Below are 20,595 nucleotides of genomic sequence, written 5' to 3'. Positions count from 1 at the left end.
GTTACTTGAATATACAGTAGTTGATGATGTTCAGTCACAACATTTTCCTTAAAAAATGAAATGGGAAAATACAACCCTTTCCTACTTAGAATTAAAAGCAGACACATGTCTAATCATGTTTTTTGATGATGTTCTAGTGAGGAGCTTTCTCTGGGATTTGAGAAGAATCCTGAATATAAAGGCATGGTGGCTGTTGCCCGTGGAGAAGAACCACACAACATACGGGCCAAGCACAAGGAGGCAGATCTGAGTGTTGAAGAGCAGGTAGACTGCCTAATCGATCAGGCAACTGATCCCAATCTACTGGGCAGGGTATGGGCAGGCTGGGAGCCATGGATTTGAGTTAAACTGTATTTCTGCCATATAAAAAAAAACTTTGTAATAAAAATCTGTTGAAATAGCCGTTAGCACTATACAACATTTCTCAGCTGTCAAACTGTAATAGAAGGCTGGTGTAGTAATGTTCAAAACACTTATGTATGGTTGTGTTTGGTTCATGTGAAGCAATTTTGATGAAGAAAAACTGAAGCGATACATCCTAAGGCAGAGGTCTTCAACATTGTTCCTGGGACCCACTGTCCTGCAGAGTTTAGCTCCAACCCTTATCACACACACATGAACCTACTACGCACGCAAGAGCTTCAGTATCACTTGTAAATTATAGGTGTGTTGGTGCTGGATTGGAACTAAACTTTGCAGGGTAGTGGATCCCCAGGAGCAGGGTTGAAGATCTCTGTCCTAAGGTGTCCTCAAATGTGTTGTAATGTTTTTGGAAACATTTTTCTAAAAAAAATAAAGCTTACAAAAGATATGAGCTGACATGAAAGTCTGAGACTTTTTACTAAGGCAATTGCCAGATGAGCTTTCATTGTTCCTTATTATAAAGATGACATTTGAAGGATCTGAATAGAACCACCAATGTGTGGATTTAAGCCATGAAAAGGTTTTTTTTTAAATCTAAATATTACAAGTCACATATTATGACCATTTTTGTAACATGCATTATAAGTCTCAGGTGTGCCTAGAATGTGTCTGTAAAGTTTCGTCTGAAAATACGTCACAGATCATTTGTTATTGCATTTCCAAAATGCCCCATGTGAGTGGGTTCAAAAAGTGCTGTTTTCATGTGTGTACATTCAAATGCAAATAAGATTAATCTCCTCACTCCCTTACCAACAGACAGTGAGTGCTTTCGGTTAAGACAGTGAGTGCTGATTCTTGTCAATATAGATGGTTTCATCGGACGCATGCATGTTGTTGCGGTTACGTGCCTGAACCGAAGTTAACTTTCGGTCTGTATTTATTTATCAGTCTGGCTAGTGGCTAATGATCTCTGAAACAAAAACCTTGTTAAATAAATAAAAAAAAAAATTGGTTTGCTAGACGATGAAAGCATGAATCACAACTGTGCTGAGAGGTTTGGCAGCCAGGCAAGAATTCAAGGACCTATAGCTAACATTGTATGTAATACATTAATTTTACACAGTAACGTTAGCTCAGTGTAATAGTTGATATTTGTTAGATATGATATATGAACGTAGGTAATTTACTTGTCATTTATTTTCTTTGTTATCAGATATAAACTACTGTAAAAGGACTGTTGTCATCGTTTCTATGTGGAAGTATACCGGAAGTTGCATTTAGTCCACAAAGTCCGTTTGTTTATGTTGTTGCTCAAACCGTCTAATGGGGTGGGCTATAAACCGGTAGATATTTGTCTTACTTAGTAAGTGATGTCATCATTACGACTTACTAAGTCATCATTATCATAAGGTATCATGACTTAATTACGACTTATTAAGTGGTAATTTAGTAAGTCGTAAATTGTAATTATGACTTAGTAAGTCACCATTTACTTAGTCATCATTTATTTCATAAGTCATTAATTAAGTTATGACTTAGTAAGTCGTAAGTGGTAATTATGACTTAGTAAATGGTAATTACGACTTTGTAAGTGGTAAGTGGTAATTATAACTGAGTCATCATTTACTAAGTCATCATTTAAGTGGTAATTATGACTAGGTAAGTCGTAATTATGATGTAGTAAGTCGAAATTATGACTTAGTAATTTCGACTTATTATAACTGAGTCATCATTTACTAAGTCATCATTTATTATCATTATAACAACTAACTCATCATTTATTATCATTATGAAGTCGTAAGTGGTAGTAAGTGGTAATTACGACTTAGTAAATGGTAATTACGACTTGGTAAATGGTAATTACGACTTAGTAAGTGGTAATTATGACTTATATAAGAACGTAGGTAATTTACTTGTCATTTATTTTCCTTGTTATCAGAAATAAACTACTGTAAAAGGACTGTTGTCATTGTTAATATTTCTAGTAAGTTGTAAGTGGTAATTATGAATTTGTAAGTGGTACTTACGACTTAGTAAATGGTAATTCCGACTCATTTATTATCATTATAATAACTAAGTCATCATTTACTAAGTCATTATTTACTAAGTCGTAAGTGGTAATTACGATTTAGTAAATGGTAATTATGACTTAGTAAGTGGTAATTACGACTTAGTAAGTGGTAATTACGACTTAGTAAGTGGTAATTACGACTTAGTAAGTGGTAATTACGACTTAGTAAGTGGTAATTACGACTTAGTAAGTGGTAATTACGACTTAGTAAGTGGTAATAATGACTTATTATAACTAAGTCATCATTTATTATCATCATAATAACTAAGTCATCATCTATTATCATTATTAAGTTGTAAGTGGTAATTACGACTTAGTTAGTGGTAATTACGACTTAGTTATAATAAGTCATTATTTCCATTTACTAAGTCATCATTTACTAAGTCATCATTTATTATCATCATAATAACTAAGTCATCATCTATTATCATTATTAAGTTGTAAGTGGGAATTACGACTTAGTAAATGGTAATTACGACTTAGTAAATGGTAATTACGACTTAGTAAGTGGGAATTACGATTTAGTAAGTGGTAATAATGACTTATTTATAACTAAGTCATAATTTACTGAGTCATCATTTATTATCATTATAAATCATCATCTATTATGATTATTAAGTTGTAAGTGGTAATAACGACTTTGTAAGTGGGAATTACGACTTTGTAAGTGGTAATTACGACTTTGTAAGTGGGAATTACGACTTAGTAAATCATCATAATAACTAAGTCATCATCTATTATCATTATTAAGTTGAAAAGTGGTAATTACGACTTAGTAAGTGGGAATTATGACTTAGTAAATGGTAATAATGACTTATTATAATAAGTCATCATTTATTATCATCATAATAATAAGTCATCATTCATTATCATTATTAAGTTGAAAGTGGTAATTACGACTTAGTAAGTGGGAATTACGACTTAGTAAGTGGGAATTATGACTTAGTAAATCATCATAATAACTAAGTCATAATCTATTATCATTTTTAAGTTGTAAGTGGTAATTACGACTTAGTAAATGGTAATAATGACTTAGTAAATGATGACTTATTTTTTTTAACTAAGTCATCACTTATTATCATCATCATAATAATAAGTCATCATTCATTATCATTATTAAGTTGAAAGTGGTAATTACGACTTAGTAAGTGGGAATTACGACTTAGTAAGTGGGAATTACGACTTAGTAAATGGGAATTACGACTTAGTTATAAGTCATTATTACCATTAACTAAGTCATCATTTATTATCATCATAATAATAAGTTATCACTCATTATCATTATTAAGTTGAAAGTGGTAATTACGACTTAGTAAGTGGGAATTACGACTTAGTAAGTGGGAATTACGACTTAGTAAGTGGGAATTACGACTTAGTAAGTGGGAATTACGACTTAGTAAGTGGGAATTACGACTTAGTAAGTGGGAATTACGACTTAGTAAGTGGTAATAATGACTTATAACTACTAAGTCATCATTTATTATCATTTATTATCATCATCATAATAATAATAAGTCATCATTCATTATCATTATTAAGTTGAAAGTGGTAGACTTAGTAAGTGGGAATTATGACTTAGTAAATCATCATAATAACTAAGTCATAATCTATTATCATTATTAAGTTGTAAGTGGTAATTACGACTTAGTAAGTGGGAATTACGACTTAATAAATGGGAATTACGACTTATTAAGTGGGAATTACGACTTAGTAAGTGGGAATTACGACTTTATAAATGGGAATTACGACTTAGTAAGTGGTAATAATGACTTATTATAACTAAGTCATCATTTATTACATCATCATAATAATAATAAGTCATCATTCATTATCATTATTAAGTTGAAAGTGGTAATTACGACTTAGTAAGTGGGAATTACGACCTAGTAAGTGGGAATTACGACTTATTATAATAAGTCATCATTTATTATCATCAAAATAATAAGTTATCATTCATTATCATTATTAAGTTGAAAGTGGTAATTACGACTTAGTAAGTGGGAATTACGACTTAGTAAGTGGGAATTACGACTTAGTAAATGGGAATTACGACTTAGTAAATCATCATAATAACTAAGTCATAATCTATTATCATTATTAAGTTGTAAGTGGTAATTACGACTTAGTAAATGGTAATAATGACTTATTTTTTTTAACTAAGTCATCATTTACTAAGTCATCATTTATTATCATCATAATGATAAGTCATCATTCATTATCATTATTAAGTTGAAAGTGGTAATTACGACTTAGTAAGTGGGAATTACGACCTAGTAAGTGGGAATTACGACTTAGTAAATGGGAATTACGACTTAGTTATAAGTCATTATTACCATTAACTAAGTCATCATTTATTATCATCATAATAATAAGTTATCACTCATTATCATTATTAAGTTGAAAGTGGTAATTACGACTTAGTAAGTGGGAATTACGACTTAGTAAGTGGGAATTACGACTTAGTAAGTGGGAATTACGACTTAGTAAGTGGTAATAATGACTTATAACTAAGTCATCATTTATTACATCATCATAATAATAATAAGTCATCATTCATTATCATTATTAAGTTGAAAGTGGTAATTACGACTTAGTAAGTGGGATTTAATAAGTAATCACTTAATAGGTAATTACGACTTAATAAGTAATCACTCATTATCATTATTAAGTTGAAAGTGGTAATTACGACTTAGTAAGTGGGAATTACGACTTAGTAAATGGGAATTACGACTTAGTAAGTGGGAATTACGACTTAGTAAGTAATAATAATAACTTATAACTTTTATGACTTATTAAGTTGTAAGTGGTAATTACAACTAAGTAAATGGGAATTACGGTAATTACGACTCAGTAAGTGGGAATTACGACTAAGTAAATGGTAATTATGACTTATTATAACTGAGTCATCATTTACTAAGTCATCATTTATTATCATCATAATAACTAAGTCATCATTTATTATCATTATTAAGTTGTAAGTGGTAATTACGACTTAGTAAGTGGTAATTATGACTTAGTATATGACTTAGTAAGTCGTAAGTGGTAGTAAGTCGTAAATGGTAATTATAACTAAGTCATCATTTACTAAGTCATCATTTATTATCATCATAATAACTGTCATCATTTACTAAGTCATCATTTATTATCATCATTAATAACTAAGTCATCACTTAGTCATCAATACGACTTACTAAGTCATCACTAAGTCATCCTTATTAAGTCATAATTGCGACTTACGAAGTCATCATTACGACATTATTAAGTCATCACTAAGTCATCATTACGACTTACTAAGTCATCACTAAGTCATCATTACGACTTACTAAGTCATCATTACTACGTCATCATTACTAAGTCATCATTACGACTTGCAGCTTAATTGGCCTTACCCAGGTGAAAAGGTAGTACACTTCCATAGTGTACTTAAAGTGCTTTATTTTTGCACACTATTTTTGTACTTAATATACTAAAAATTAATCTTTAGTACTTCTTAAGATGTTCTTAAGATCATCTAAGTGTACTTCACTGTGCTATTTTGAGACACCATAAAAATTAACTAAAATGTGCTAAAAATGTATTTTAAAAATGTATTTAGGTACCAGTTGTAGTACACTTTGTATGAAAGTTGAGTTCAAGTTTAGTAAAAGTGTTAACTAAATACATTTTTTAATACAGAGATAGTATGTTAAAAGCACATTTTAGTTCATATTCATGGTGTCTCAAAATAGCACAGTGAAGTACACTTAGATAATCTTAAGAACATCTTAAGAAGTACTAAAGATGAATTTTTAGTATATTAAGTACAAAAATAGTGTGCGAAAATAAAGCACTTTGAGAACACTATGGAAGTGTACTACTTTTTCACCTGGGTAAATACAGATTAATTTATGCGTCAAAATTCCTGTCTTTGCACATATCCTCGTGAACACGACAATTTAGGGCTTAAGAGAAAGTAAACAGCTTAAAGAGAAAACGCATGTGTAACAGTAATTTACATTGGATCCGGACTTTGGTCTTAAAGGGGAAGTTAACGAATTTTGATCCTGTCTGTCACTCATGTTTTTGTGAAAATCTTTCACTGCTCAATCACTTTTCTACCTTTAATAAGATGTATAATATACATTATTATTTGTTATCATTCTTTCAACACTGTTTTATTTTCAGTGAATTTTGTTTGTTTTTATCTTCTTTTTTATGCATGTATCAGTTTTTTTGTGAAAATTATGAAAATTCTATGGCATTAAATATTTTAATAACATAAAAGCTTATAAAAAACCTGTACCTTGATATATATCGTTATCATGATGATATAAAATGAATCCCATCATGAATCACCCACCCCTACCCTCTATACTCTGAGACAATAGCATCTTTAGCCGCATTTGTGCTACAATGTGCTAACAAACATATTTAGAAAAGCTTTTGTGTCAAATTAACAAGTCAGTGCAGTGGCCGTTGGCAGGGCTTTATGGGCTTTGTTTTTGTGACATTGCATTAACAAGTGAATAAAAACAGCACATCTAACGAGACTGCATTTGGTTTAATGGGGATTAAAGAAAAGGAGAGGGTGAATTTTTTGTAGGGTTATTGTGTTCACACACCACCAACACACATTTATGTCCAAACAGCTTGTAAAAGTGGATTTTGCATAATATGTGCCCTTTACAGTATAAAACAACTATCCTTTGTCTAAGTAAAAAAATTATCTAATCAGGTCAATCAACTTTATTGATCAACAACCAAGGAAACTTAGGCCACAGTTGGATTGGGTCAAAATATTTTCAGATTTCAAAGGCTTTGGGTTCAAGCAAATAAGTCTGTTGTGCAGGTACCGTAAGGTCACAAAGAGATTACATAGAGATGGGTAAATGTTAATACACAAAGCAATCCATTTATATATATTTATATACATATATTAAACAAAATGGCTATTAAAATCATTACAAGACTGTGCATAGCATTTAGATACAAAACGGTTTAATGCAATACAGAAGGCCAATATTTCAGGCTGCTACTGCAGCACATTGCATGTTTTGCTCTTGACTGACTTGGCTTGTTCAACATTACATTTTGGGCCTCCAGCCATTAATGAACTGCATAAGTTTCTTTACTTGTAGTTTGCTTAGCTTAAAATCTTCCGACAGAATCTCCTCCGTTAGCTGCAGGAGCAAATTTCCATCGATTTTTTCTTGCACAAACAAAGAAACAACGTCCTCTGACAGACTAATGAACCGTAGTGACTTTGAAACCTCTTCAATGGATAGACCTGATAGGTTGTTCGGTGGCTGCCATGATGACCCTGTGGCTTCAGGAAACGAGACTGAGGACACATCTGTAGTGCCTTGATGTGATCTTTCTGGCAAGCAGTTTTTGGACTCAAGTTCCATAGCATCAACATTGGGCATGGTTGTAGTGACGGGCTCTGCATCTTTCTTTGTATCGTTCGATTTTGGGGTTCTTGGTGGCAAAATTGGGCAGGACTGGCTCTGCTTAGTGTTACATTCCTCTGAGGATTTGTCTCTGTACATTTCCATAGTGTAGCTGGTGGATTTGGTGCAAAACTTGGTAGGCTGGGAAACTTTTTTGACCTTGGAGGTCGCAGCACTCCCCATAAAATTCTCCCGCCTATCAAAGTCAAAGAGCCCTGAAGGACAAGCCTTAGGAGTACCAGGTGTCCTCTTGCGCGGATAACTAGAGTAACTCCGACAGTGGATTGAAGGGAAGTCATCGCCTTTATACGAATCAGCCCCACAGAAATCATTTGGCCAGGAAAGGCGGGAAAAAGAGGCATCGATGGAGGGACTGAGGCAAGGGAGAGGCTTTGAGCCCTCGGTGGCATCTGGTCTGAGCCAGGTACATGGGTAACATGCATGGTTCTGATCATCTGACTCATTCTGCGACTCGCCCTCTGCACCTCTATTGAGATGGAGAATAGGGAGGGACAGATAAGATCATTCGGTAAAAAAAATGTATGAATAAATAAGCTGGTGCAGTTTATTGATCAATCAAAACAGTAACTCACATTTTGTGTAGGCCAGATGAGTAATAGGATAGTGTTGGGCTTGGGGAGCGAGTGTCTGTCTGCCGTGGCTTTGCAGGAGGGTATGGCACTGTGATATTGCCCGAGCCTGTCTGTTTGGAGCTCCGTGGTGGAATCGGTGGAGCGTTCAACAACCGGCACTCCTCTTTCACCTGCAATGGGAAACGAAAACTGAATGCCGGAATGAAAAAAATGTACCGTGTACAAAGACGGATTTCTTGAGAGAAGATGTGCCAACTTAAACTAGAAAGTCCAGTCATTTTAACCTTTGTTCCAACTTGGAAAACAACTATGCCTGCAGTTATTGACCAATAGGGTACACAAATAAGTCACTATTTAAGCACAGCATAAACTTTTTTAAACTGATCTGGGTATGTGGAAACAGATACTATCATAAAGATAATTAAAACAGAAAAGACTAATCTAGGGAAAACAAACTTACAGCTTCAGACTTTGGAGGCACCGGAGGTGGAGGTAGTTTGACATCTCCGCTGAGGAGGGCGCTTGTGGGTCCTGCTGTGGGGTATGGCAGTGCAGTCGTGCAGCCTGAGACAGTAGTGTTTCCTCGCAAACCCTCATTGTGTTCTAGCACGGGTCCGTGATTCTTAATGTGATCCAACCAAAGCTCCTCATACGGCACGTCTGGTTTAAGCGAACCTGAGGAACTGTCTAGCAGCTCTGGGAACAGATAATCTGCATCCGCTGGTTCTGGCGGCACACAATCCCCACATAAACTAACGCAACCCTGAAGATTTACCTCACTGTTGCCGTGGAGATTGTTGCCGTAGACACAGACAGACAGGCGGTGGAATGACTGCGTGAGCTCATCTCGGGCTGAGCTTAGAGAACTTGGCAAGTGTACATGTGACGAGCAGCCATTGCTCCCGCCTCCACCGGAGCTGCAGATCGTGCTCCCACATCCTGTTCCCCCAGTGCTGTTTTTCTTTGGACTCTTGCTGTCCTCAATCCAGTCAACCCGTACATCGCGGACTGCCCTGGAGTAGTCATCAATATCAAACTGCTCCTGACAATAGGTAAACCAGCGGTGGACAACCGTCTCTAGCCAAGCTTCTCCCTGAAGTAGCCCTTCAGGCACCAGTAAACGTGGCAAAGCTGTGGACACGTGCAGGGGGAAATGCACTGGCAGTATTTTGTTCGATCGTAACGCACAACACACAACAACAGTCTTAGTCTGGATGTTGACCAACTTGTATCGATGGCCTTCGCGGATCAAATGGAGATCATGCGGATTTCGTGGCGGGATGCTGGGCACCGTGACATTCACGGGTAACCTGGTCTTTTCCACGATTGTGCGTATAGTGTGTTCTCCTTCTTGCATTTGTAGCTCCAGCGGCGAGCAGGTACTGAAGCGACCTCGGCACTGGAAAGGCAGGCTGATGCTCTCATTGGTGCGGTGGTTCATGCAGATAAGGCATGGCATCTTTCCGCGCCCAAGCCTACTTATAGAGTTAAGCTTACCGATGCGCTTGAAGATGGTGTTGAAACGTGATTTTTCTCGCGACGATTTTGCATAAAGGATCTCGGCCTGGCCCATTAGTGTCAATTCATCCCCAGTGCTCAGTGTAATGTTGTACACTTCAGTGTCTTCGTTGGACTCTCCTGATGCCATCTGAGAGAAAGACAAAAGCCGTATGACTTCATCAAAACAGACTGTAATGGATCACCTTCAGTGTCATCTAAAAATGTTTTATTGGTGATTATTTAGCTTTAATTAATTCATGTAACTTGCATTAATTCAAGGCAAAATGCTACATTTACATATGATTGTTTCAACACATACATGCTTTACCAACAAAGAAAACCAGACCTTGACATTGAATGTGATTTCCTCCATGACATAAACTCGCTCAGGAAATGCCTTGGCCACCTCCTCCACACTGTTGTAGTACTGCACAGGCTCCTTAATGTCCCTGTCCATCTCCAGCAGCTTAAACTGACCTGAGACAAACAACAAAACAGTCCAACAGAATTATATAAAACTATTACAATGATAAAAACTGTGCCATAATAGGTTTATTATTCAGTAGGTTATTATGCAGGTGGGTGATTCTCGCGAAATTAGACTTATGAGGTGTCATGAAACATTGACAAATGTAAGAGTATCAAAATAAGAAACATACAGTTACAAACATCTCTTCATGTACTATTTTGCACATGATTTCAAATGACATCATACAAACCAATTTTGTTGTTTTTTCCACATTAAAGGGGGAAATTGTCATTACCGCAACGTGTCCATGACTGGATTTGGGTTCTTTGACATGGAAATATTTATAACTAAAAAATCTAAAAAATAAAAAGCTTCAGTGCATGTTATACTATAAACATTTACAGTAAAGAAACATGTGGTGTTTGGTAAATGTAAAGACAATAATAAGGAATATAAATGTGTCCGAGAAAAAATTTCTCATCCTCCGCAACAATTTTCAATCATTGTTTAAGCCCTCAAGGAACTAACATTTTCAAAATGAAAAATTTTGGAAGGGACATAATTAAATGTGACCAGGTAAGCAGTTCTTATGTTTTCTCTCCAGATAAAAAATGTAATTTTGTTTGTCCTAGTACCTAGACAACTTTTTAGTTCTCATTACCATAACATAAGTTTGTAAATGCATTTATTTAATGTAATATCACGTTGCTGTAATGATTTTTTTTTATAATGATAATTTACAAAATGTAAACAATTTATAGGAAATGTTTTAAATCCTCTAAAAATAATGTTTGTAGTAAGTCCAGACCCTAATCTTATGTGTGCCAAAAAATCGGCTTCAAGTTTTCTTTTATTTTGATGCTGGACACGGATTTCATGAGAATCACCCAGGTGTCTTTTTTATCTTGCTTGTGCTCGCAGCATTGATCGCTACACAATCTTTGTAATTTACAATTTGTTTAATTCTCTATAAATAAAGTTATATAGTTGCATTCTTTGCATAGACAATTTACTTGATCAGTATGAACAGAATCCAGAGTGAATAAAGTCAAATTAAATGGCCATTGTCTTCTTTCTCTTCATTGACCAAGCAGTAAATCTTGATAGCCAGAGGGATGTCAATAGTCCCTTTCACACATACAGTCTTTACTGGTAATTTACTGGTAAATTGCAGTTAACAGATCATGTGTGAACAGAACCTTTCCGGTAAATCAGTGCTCCCAATTTACCAGTAAGACAGGTTGTAAGATTACCAGTAATTTACCGGTAAGCGCTATGTGTGAACGAAAAATATAGGATTACCGGCATTTAGAACGGACGACGTCAGACCGCGCTGACAGCTTCGGGCCAATCATAATGATTTAAAACAGATGACGCGTTTACGCCCAGATTGTTTACGGACGTTTCCACACATGCGGTGCTTGAAAGTCGAGCACACCTGAAGTTTACGTCCACATTTCTTCACCAAAGTTGTTTAAAACATCTTACCACCTACTTGTCGAATTGCCGACGTCCTTAGCACGCCCTATGTGAAGCCTATTGTGCAAAAAGTACTGTTGTTTAAAACGCCATCGGTTTGACGTCGCCTCATGCAATGTTGTTTGGTCATGAGCAACTTCGCGACTGTCAGAGTTTACCACAGACGTGAAAACAACAAAATACGGACCGTGGATATGAACGACGTGGATTGTTTACAAACACAACACTGAGCTCGCCGCGCGCCACAGGTACTTCCGCTTTCTCAACGAATTTACCGGTATTTTGATACTGATGTGTGAATGATGTCTTACTGGTAAAAAGACGTAATGTCACTGCGTGTGTGAACAGCACATTTTTGTATTTACTGGTAAATTCATTCTGGTAAATTCATGGTAATTTACCAGTATTACTGTGTGAAAGAGGCTAATATAAGGAGACCAATTAGTTAATGAACTGCGCACTTAAAGTTGACAGGAAATAATGACAGACTCATTAAGATTTCCTTTCCCCCTGAAACTGAAAGATGCCCATCAGAAAGATATTTCTACATAGTGTTGCTTTACAAGTAAATGGCCTTACCCTCATAATGGACGGGGATCTCGATTTTCGGTCCGATGACATAATGGCCCTCTTCCAGGCTATGAGCAGTAATTGTGGTCCATTGGCGACATGAATGAATCAAGAGGTAGTCATTTTCTCTCAGCCCTTCCACTGATTCCCCTGAGACGAAACACAAACCTTTTAAATATCAGTAGCTTTCGAAGTATCAAACCTTCACTTCAGTAAAGAACAGTGACAGTAGTTTTATCAAGAATTATGAAAACCATAAAATAGACCTTTAGTAAGGTTAAATATATGAGACTTATTTTAATCTCTGACATGACCATACTCAGTCAATGTTTAAGAAATCAAGGTTATATTTTCACAAAATATTCCTTACATTATGTAGGATGGTTTTATTTAGAAAACTGTAAATCACAAATAATTACGTTAGGTTTATTCATATCTACTCAAAACTAAAAACTTAAATTACCCTGAAAAATACATGCCAAGTACACACTGCAACAGGAGATGCAAATAAAACTTATAATCAGATCATCTGTATACTCTGATTATATAATATTTAAAGGCAGAGCACTTGCATATTGGAGTGTATGTTATTATGTGGTAGATGAGATACGAAGGTCAAGGGTAACTTATGTGTACAAACAGCTCTGTCTATTGTACCGAATGAGCTCTTATAAGGGTTCAGAAATCCAGTTACTTTCTCTAATGATAGTGCCCTAGTTCCCATGATAATGATCCACTTCCCCTGACATTACCCCTCCTCCATCTTTACATGCATCAGCAACCAAGCTTGTATTTCTACCCTTTCACAATAAACTATTTAAATGTTAAACAAATACCAAATTTGATTAACTGCCTATTATACTACAGCTTCACAAATATTGTGAGTAAAAACCCATAATAACACGCATGGGCCGTTTGACAGTTTCGTTATGCCAAACTGTCAATTGTCCTGTATCTGTACAGTGGACACAATAAAGTTTGAAGATGAAATGCAAATTAGGGTACTGAAGTATTCTGATAAGATGGTTGTCTAGTAGCAAAAACAAGTATGTTTTGTTGATTAGTTTGTAAAAACTTTTGTTACGAGACAAGTGTTTATGTAAACATCTCGAATTGTCTGCAGTCAGTTTTTTTTTAACTCTGGCCTCTGGCTAATTTGCGTTAGCTTGCTAACAACTCTGCATCACTTATTAGCCTTTAATTTGGCTGCATAGTCGGACATCGAGTTGGAACAGTTACACAATACACCACGTGCAATGTCGACGGTCTAAGCAAAAGTATAAAAGCCATTAAATTAGGCACTTTAGTTTTGCCTTTTTGTTGAGTGAAGGGTAATGTTAGCCTAGCGAGCTAAGCTGCTAATTATTGGAATTCCACCGGAGCGCAACCGCCCACGCGCAGCTGCTGCGGCTGCACGAAACCCAACCAAAACAGTACCTGATAAGTTACCACAAACAACGCGTTTTTACCAAAACAACTCAGGACAAAGCTTACCGCTGTCCAACTTTACAATCTGTGGTAGTCTGTAGGCACTAACAAGTCTATCCAAAGGCAGTGTCGTCGTGCTCCACGTTACATCTTTTAAACTGTTGTAAAGCATCGATCCAAGGTCCATGTTAGCTTGCTAACATCGGCACGTTATCCCACCGCCACATGCATTTGCAGCGAATAACGGTTCTTTCATGGAGAAAGCTTCGTTAGATGTCCTTTTGTTTACTTAAACGCAGGCGTGAAGTGTAGTGAAGCCATGTCAGTCAACTGTCTATTTACACTGACAGGAAATGCCATGTATTCCACACCGCACAGATCTCGGAGCTGGAGTGGCTATTTCCTCTTCCCTGCCGCTATGGTGGTTGCTTTGGCAACAAGCGCCATATTGGCTGTACCTGAGATTTTACAAACTTGTTAACTGTCATTTAACCAACTTGAATACTTTTGTACCAAATGTCTTATGAAACATGACATGCATATTTATTTGTCCGGGAACATTATGTACTATAAAAATAACTTGATACATTTAGGACATGTGTCACTTTATTCTATAAAACCTATTTAGTTTAAATACATTTACAGTATTACAATACAATACAAAAACTACAATACAGTTCTTTGATTGGATTCTCAAATGGCAGGCGAGGGGGGCAACTGTCCATACAAAATAGCAGTTTAAAGGTGCATTGTGTAATTTTTAGAAGGATCTCTTTAACAGAAATGCGAAATAATATACAAAACGATACTATCAGGGTTGTATAAAGACCTTTTAGAATGAACCGTTATGTTTTTATTACCTTAGAATGAGATGTTTTTATCTATATACCGAGGGTCCCCGTACACGGAAGTAGCCATTTTGTGCCACGGACAAACCTTTTTTACTAAGTTTTCTCCGAAGATGATATGTTTTATGTTTATAAAAATGTGGCTACCGTAGCTTCTCTTTGCGTTTCAAAAGCGAGGAATGAGCAGTGAACTGAGCCATTGGTTGCAATTCGCAACCTCACCACTTGATGCCACTAAAATTTACACACTGCACCTTTAAGATGCTGTTAAAAATGGTGTTTAAATTCAAAATAAGATACTTTAGCATTATTGTATTTCCAAAACATTTACTATAAATGTTACAAATATCTCTAGCTAGTTGGTGGGATGTTAGGGTAATTTAAAAACTCTTGACTAACAATTTGGATGTTCTCAAATGTCACGAAAGTACTACTACAATCATAGCCTTTTTAAGAAGTTAACAACTATAAACTATAAAACCTTCTGTTTGGTACAATTAACCCCACCTATGGGGTAAGTTGTAACACTTGCACTTCTGTCACTTTCTGTGTAATTGTATGAGAACGGTAGGTTCCACAAACAAACTTTGAGTGTTCATTTTTAGCAGAGATGTGTATGTTGATTATGTAAAAACATGATTAATCTAACTCTTTTTTATGATAAAGCCAAAGTAAAAAACGTTAGTTTTACGCCGCTCTCCTTATATGATTATGCTGATGATAACAATAAAGAGAATTGGCTAACACAATGAATAAAAAAAAATGCAATACAAACATAAACATCTTATAATAGACTCTTATTATGTTTGTGTAGATGAAATGCATGTATTAAATAAGGCCCAGTAACATGTCTATGTCTCATCAATGCCCTAACGCTGAAAAAGTGAACTTACTCAACCACCAAGTCACGAAACAGCAAATATAGAAGCAAAGGGGACTATCTAAGTACAGAGCACTTCCTTTCTGTCAGCGCAGGGGCTGGTTTTGTTCTATGTGTAGAGTTTCACATGATTTATGGTGTGTTCAGAGAAGAGTTTTCATTTGGAAGCAGTCATCCGAGGAAGCATCATGTCATTTGTTAGCACTCTGCGTCAGTGGGACGAGGCTGTTGCTTGTGTGGAGCAGAGAGACACTGACTCTGCTCTCAGGATATTCCTCAACATCGAAGAAAAAACATCTAAAATCAACTACAACATTGGCTGTCTTTATTTAAACAACGATGAGTTAGATGAGGCTGAAAAGGTGACTTTTAAAATTAAATTATAACTTAAAATGACTATTATACCTTAATTATGAAGTCATTTAAAATGACTATTATACCTGTTATCCCTGGTGTTTTAAGAAATATTTAATATGATGAAGATTATTGTAGATTTGTATTGTTTGTTTTGTGAAGAATAACTATTTTAAATGTCATGTCATTGCAAAAGGGAAGTAAAAGTAGTTTCACTCTTTGTGGAATTTTTTTCTGTTACACATCTGAAGGCGTTTGATAGAAGTATAGGCAAAGATGGGCACCTGGCTGTGGCCTTCTTTCAGAGGGGAGTTACTTTCTACAAAAAGGAAAAGTAAGGCCTTACCATCTTTTCAAAAGTTGTTACATTTACTCAACATTTTGTTGGACAAAACATTTTGGTGTTTTGAATGAGAATCTTGGGGATGAACACAATATTCTGACACTATTAATGTGTACATAATTGTATCTCCAGGTTTGAAGAGTCTCTTCTAGATTTTCAACAGGCATTCAAACAGTTAAGAGGAAATCAACTAATAGACTATAAACCCCTGGGGCTGACATATAAACTATATGCATGTGAGGTATGATCAGTCACATGCAATGCATAAAATGTGTTATGGGCTGAACATTTTTTTTTTTTTAATTTTGTTTGTATTTATTTGCTTATTTGAGAAAAGTATTGTTTATTTGTATGAACTAATATGTACTGTAGTAATCTGAAAATCATAAAATATTTAAAAATAATGCACAAGTCTGATTGTTCCTTGTAAAAGCTGAAAAGTGTCTAAATGCTAAGATGATAATAGTACTGCAGTTCTTTAAGAATCTTCCGCTCTGCCTTTAGGTTCTTTATAACATGGGATTGATACACGCCCAGACGGGAAAATGGGAGAAAGCTCAAGAGAACCTTCTTACTGCACTGACTCTCAGAGCAGAGGCCAAGTTCAACCATATTGACAATGCTCTGGAAGCCATACTGGTCTGCATAACTGTTGATAAATGCATCAGATCAACTATAAAAATTCTATCTAAGAAAAAGAAATCATAGGAGAAACATGTTGCATTATACTTTACATGTTTAAAAATGTAATCATGTGTTTTTCTAGTGTAAGTCGAAGTAAAAGAGGACGTGGGAAGCACTTTTAATCAGTTACATTTGATTGCATAATCACTAGCTAGCTCTGGTTAAATGTTATGGGAAGTTGTGTAAATTGTGGAATGACAACATTTACCAAATGTTTTGACTCACCCCTCTATTAGTGTGAATGTGTCATTGTTTTTATTTTTACAAATATTGCTTGCTTTTGTCTGGTTGCACAGATGTTTCAGAATTGCTGCCACAATGTCATTTGTAAATGTTGTCCTTTACACTTTACAGAAGCAGAAGATTTATCCACTGGTAGAAATTCGAGCAGGACTGCTGTTCAAACCCAATAAGCACTATGTAGCAGAACTAGAGAAAAAGGACTACCTTGGAAAAGCCAAAGTAACTACCTTCCCATTACCTCACTAATGTGCATAAATTAATAAGTGCGATGTCCAGATACTGAATAGATATTTGTTTTGCACTTGGCTGAAAAAGTAGATGATTAAAACTGGTGTTTTATCTTACAGGTTGTGTCTTCTGTTGTACCTGCTGATCAGTTTTCTGGGTTTGCCCCACTGCAGCCTCAAGTAAGTAATAAAAGTTAACATACTGTAGCAAGAAGAAAGAATTATTAAAATTCACAATAGGAAATGCTTTAAACTAATAATGAGCAATATTTCAGCATTTATTAACCTTTGTTCATGTTAGTTTATTGTGTTTTAACTAATGTTAACAGTTACAACTTTTGATTTTAAGAATGAATTAGTAAATGCTAAAATCAACATAGGCTAATAAACTATAAATGCTGTACGTTGGCTAACGCATAAAATAATGTTAACAAATACAATAACAACCTTATTGTGACGTTTTACCAAATTAGGTTGATGATGTTCCATCAACACCAAAGGTGCCAGAAGTACTAAGGTAAAATTTCTAAAAATTCGGAAATTATAAATGTTATCTCTGGGAATTAAACCCACAACTTTTGCACTGCCAATTCAATGCTCTACTGGTTAAGCTACAACTGTAATGGTCTGAAACAGAGGTGCCCAAACTAGGGCCCACAGGCCAAAGTTAGCCCGCAATGACCATGTGAGATAAGTAAAAAGGATAAATGTCATTGACGCAGATGTTCATATTTCTAATTAAACAAAAGATTAAAATTAAATGCAAGGAATTAAAGTAAATATTTTTTTTCTAATGTACATGCATACTTAAAGGTGTATAGCATGCATCACGAAACTCAACAAACTCGGGTACTATATGCTAATAATTGAGAGGTTGAAGCAGAGGCACACAGACAAACGGAAATGTAAAAATGATTGGCAAAATTATTTCTTTTTTTACAACAGCTACCTTTGAAAATAAAACTGCATTAGTTCTACATAAACAGAGTAATGTTTGCTTATTTTTTAAATATTAATATGTTTGATTTTTGGTCCTCGGTAGGAAAAAGTTGGGGCACCCCGGTCTAGAACCTTAATGCATTTTTAATTATTGTGAGGTTTTGTGTTGTTTTTAAGGCCAAACTTAGAATCTAATCTCAACTATTATTTGCAAGGTTGTTTATTAATGTAATGTGTTTGTACTTATCAGTGTGTCTTATAAATGTAAGCTGTACTCAACAGGGCACTTGAAGGCGAGCCACACACTGTTCTCTACGAGTTTGTTCCTGCGACCAAAGAAGAATTGGCCGTGTTGCCTGGCAACATCGTTTTTGTTCTTCAAAAAGGAGCTGATAACTGGGCATCTGTTGTTTTCAACGAGAAGGTAGTTTTTGGCGTATGTTCAGTTATACAAAACCAAAAAATAATCTCTTAGATTTTTCACTGTGTTTATGTTTGGTCTAAATAATTGTCTCTATTCCTTTATATTGTTTTTCGGCTTATTTCTAGCGAGGTCTCGTACCTTATAATTTTCTAGAACCCTTGGATATAACCATGACATCAAAACCAATGCAGGTAATTTTCTTTTGAACCAATGTTTTAATCCCAAAACAAGGATTAGGCCCCTCTCACATTTAGTGAATGTTTTTGTCATTGTTTTTTGTCTTTAGATTGAACAAATAAATGAAAATGATGATATACCAGCTCCACCCAGAAGAGCACCACCTAGTCGACCAGTGGGCAAAGAAGGCGTGAAGGCTGTGAAAGCAGAGGTTCGGTATTCACAACATACTCATTTAATGAACTAATATAACGGTTTTATATCAAACAGTATTTATGCATGTCTGAAGTACTATTAGATATGAATCGTATAGAAGAATTCATGGGTAGTTTATCATAATCTACTTTATCCCAAATAGACTAAAAACAGTGAGGAACTCAAAGCGTGCATTGTGAAAGTGCACTTTCAGTTCACCATTGCCATCAGTATTGCACATGGTCAACCATATGGATTCATTCTTCAGAAGATAAGCTCTAAACTACAGCTGCCTCCATCAGCATTAACCTTACAGTAATGAAACCAGTCATATGACATCACAGATGCAACATTTAAAGAAAAACACTCATTATAGGTGCCTCATGGTAAATTTGTTGTGATGTGCTGTTCAGGTATGCGGAGGAAGATTCAAAGGAAAAAACTATTATTGAGGATTCAGTAATGGGGGCTGTATGGGACAGTGTGAAGGATGGAAATCTAACATTGTGGTGTTCTGTTACTGAGGTAAAACAAAAGCTTTACCCAGCCACTTTCACACAGGACAAAATATATGTTGTTGACTGACCAGTGAAACAAGTGTGCAACTTTACCAGTAACCCAAACCTCACCGTTTTCTTTCTAAATCTGCTTTCAATTTTTAAGGGAAAAAGCGTGTCTCACGAGAAAGTGGTTGCTCTTTACTCTTATAAAACTTCCACCCCGGAAGATCTGGATTTTAAAGCGGGAAATGTTATCACGGTTCTTTCAAAAGGTAGGAACAAAATATTTAATTCACTAAAACGCATAAAGAAAAATTCAAAATATGAAATTAAAATCATTCTTGAGATGATTTTCTAACTTCTCATTTTCAGTCAATGACGAGTGGCTTGAGGGTCAATGCAGTGGAAAGATTGGCATATTCCCAGCATCATTTGTTAAATCCCTTAATGGGTAACAACAATGGAAATCAACATTCAGCAATCAATGCGTAAAGTTAAACGTGTTATGTTTACATTTGCCGTATATTTGGAATAAATTATCATTATTTCAAGGACTAACCATTATATTAATATTGACATTATTAACCATTATCATATTCTATCTCTTTGTATTCCTGTACTCAGCTAGTAAAGCATTGACAGCACAAAAGGTCAAGAGTTCATTTTTCACAGAGCACACATACTGATAAAATGTATTGTATATTATAATTGTAAGTCGCTGTGAATAAAACTGTCTGCCAAATGTTAATCTTCTCGGTTATCATACTGATGATATCAGAGATAAAATAATGCAACTTGTCTTTATCAGTATTTAAAAAGAGTATACTTCGTATAAAAAAGCAAGTGTTATAATAAAAGATTTATTTTCTTGAATTAAGT

At 35.3% G+C, this 20,595-nt stretch overlaps 3 protein-coding genes across 3 annotated transcripts in view; 2 read left to right on the top strand and 1 right to left on the bottom strand.

The window, feature by feature from the left end:
• Positions 1-2,285, top strand: part of prkdc (protein kinase, DNA-activated, catalytic subunit) — a 40,827-nt gene extending 38,542 nt beyond the window's left edge. The window contains exon 86 of the mRNA XM_065289344.2: positions 138-2,285. Coding sequence (XP_065145416.1) covers positions 138-342 — 205 coding nt within the window. The 3' untranslated portion in view covers positions 343-2,285. The remainder of the gene's footprint in view (positions 1-137) is intronic.
• A 4,670-nt stretch (positions 2,286-6,955) lies between these two features.
• On the bottom strand, positions 6,956-14,295 carry garem (GRB2 associated, regulator of MAPK1). The gene is made up of 6 exons (XM_065289337.2): positions 13,969-14,295; positions 12,484-12,624; positions 10,303-10,433; positions 8,917-10,104; positions 8,457-8,626; positions 6,956-8,350 (listed from the first exon to the last, which is right to left on the bottom strand). The coding sequence occupies exons 1-6, from the start codon at positions 14,087-14,089 to the stop codon at positions 7,498-7,500; spliced, it is 2,604 nt and encodes an 867-aa protein (XP_065145409.1). The 5' UTR covers positions 14,090-14,295; the 3' UTR covers positions 6,956-7,497.
• Positions 14,296-15,715: 1,420 nt separating this feature from the next.
• Positions 15,716-20,589, top strand: ncf2 (neutrophil cytosolic factor 2). The gene is made up of 14 exons (XM_065289341.2): positions 15,716-15,992; positions 16,236-16,318; positions 16,460-16,568; positions 16,832-16,966; positions 17,366-17,473; positions 17,602-17,661; positions 17,955-17,998; positions 18,703-18,844; positions 18,970-19,035; positions 19,131-19,232; positions 19,380-19,531; positions 19,630-19,741; positions 19,880-19,988; positions 20,089-20,589. The coding sequence occupies exons 1-14, from the start codon at positions 15,765-15,767 to the stop codon at positions 20,169-20,171; spliced, it is 1,533 nt and encodes a 510-aa protein (XP_065145413.1). The 5' UTR covers positions 15,716-15,764; the 3' UTR covers positions 20,172-20,589.
• The last annotated feature ends 6 nt before the right edge of the window (positions 20,590-20,595 follow it).

This window comes from Paramisgurnus dabryanus, chromosome 2 (assembly GCF_030506205.2).
Source record: "Paramisgurnus dabryanus chromosome 2, PD_genome_1.1, whole genome shotgun sequence".
NCBI classification, from domain to species: domain Eukaryota; kingdom Metazoa; phylum Chordata; class Actinopteri; order Cypriniformes; family Cobitidae; genus Paramisgurnus; species Paramisgurnus dabryanus.
The sequence above is the reverse complement of the archived record's forward strand: the minus strand, read 5'-3'. Positions and strand labels throughout refer to the sequence as shown.

Excerpts from the sequence above, each read along its gene's own strand:
- garem (XM_065289337.2), bottom strand. The coding sequence starts at position 14,089 with ATGGACCTTGGATCGATGCTTTACAACAGTTTAAAAGATGTAACGTGG. Across the intron at positions 12,625-13,968 it reads GATTGTAAAGTTGGACAGCG|GGGAATCAGTGGAAGGGCTG; the intron begins GTAAGCTTTGTC and ends GTTTCGTCTCAG. Across the intron at positions 10,105-10,302 it reads AAATCACATTCAATGTCAAG|ATGGCATCAGGAGAGTCCAA; the intron begins GTCTGGTTTTCT and ends TCTTTCTCTCAG.
- ncf2 (XM_065289341.2), top strand. The coding sequence starts at position 15,765 with ATGGTGTGTTCAGAGAAGAGTTTTCATTTGGAAGCAGTCATCCGAGGA. Across the intron at positions 18,845-18,969 it reads CTGTTGTTTTCAACGAGAAG|CGAGGTCTCGTACCTTATAA; the intron begins GTAGTTTTTGGC and ends GCTTATTTCTAG. Across the intron at positions 19,989-20,088 it reads TATCACGGTTCTTTCAAAAG|TCAATGACGAGTGGCTTGAG; the intron begins GTAGGAACAAAA and ends TCTCATTTTCAG.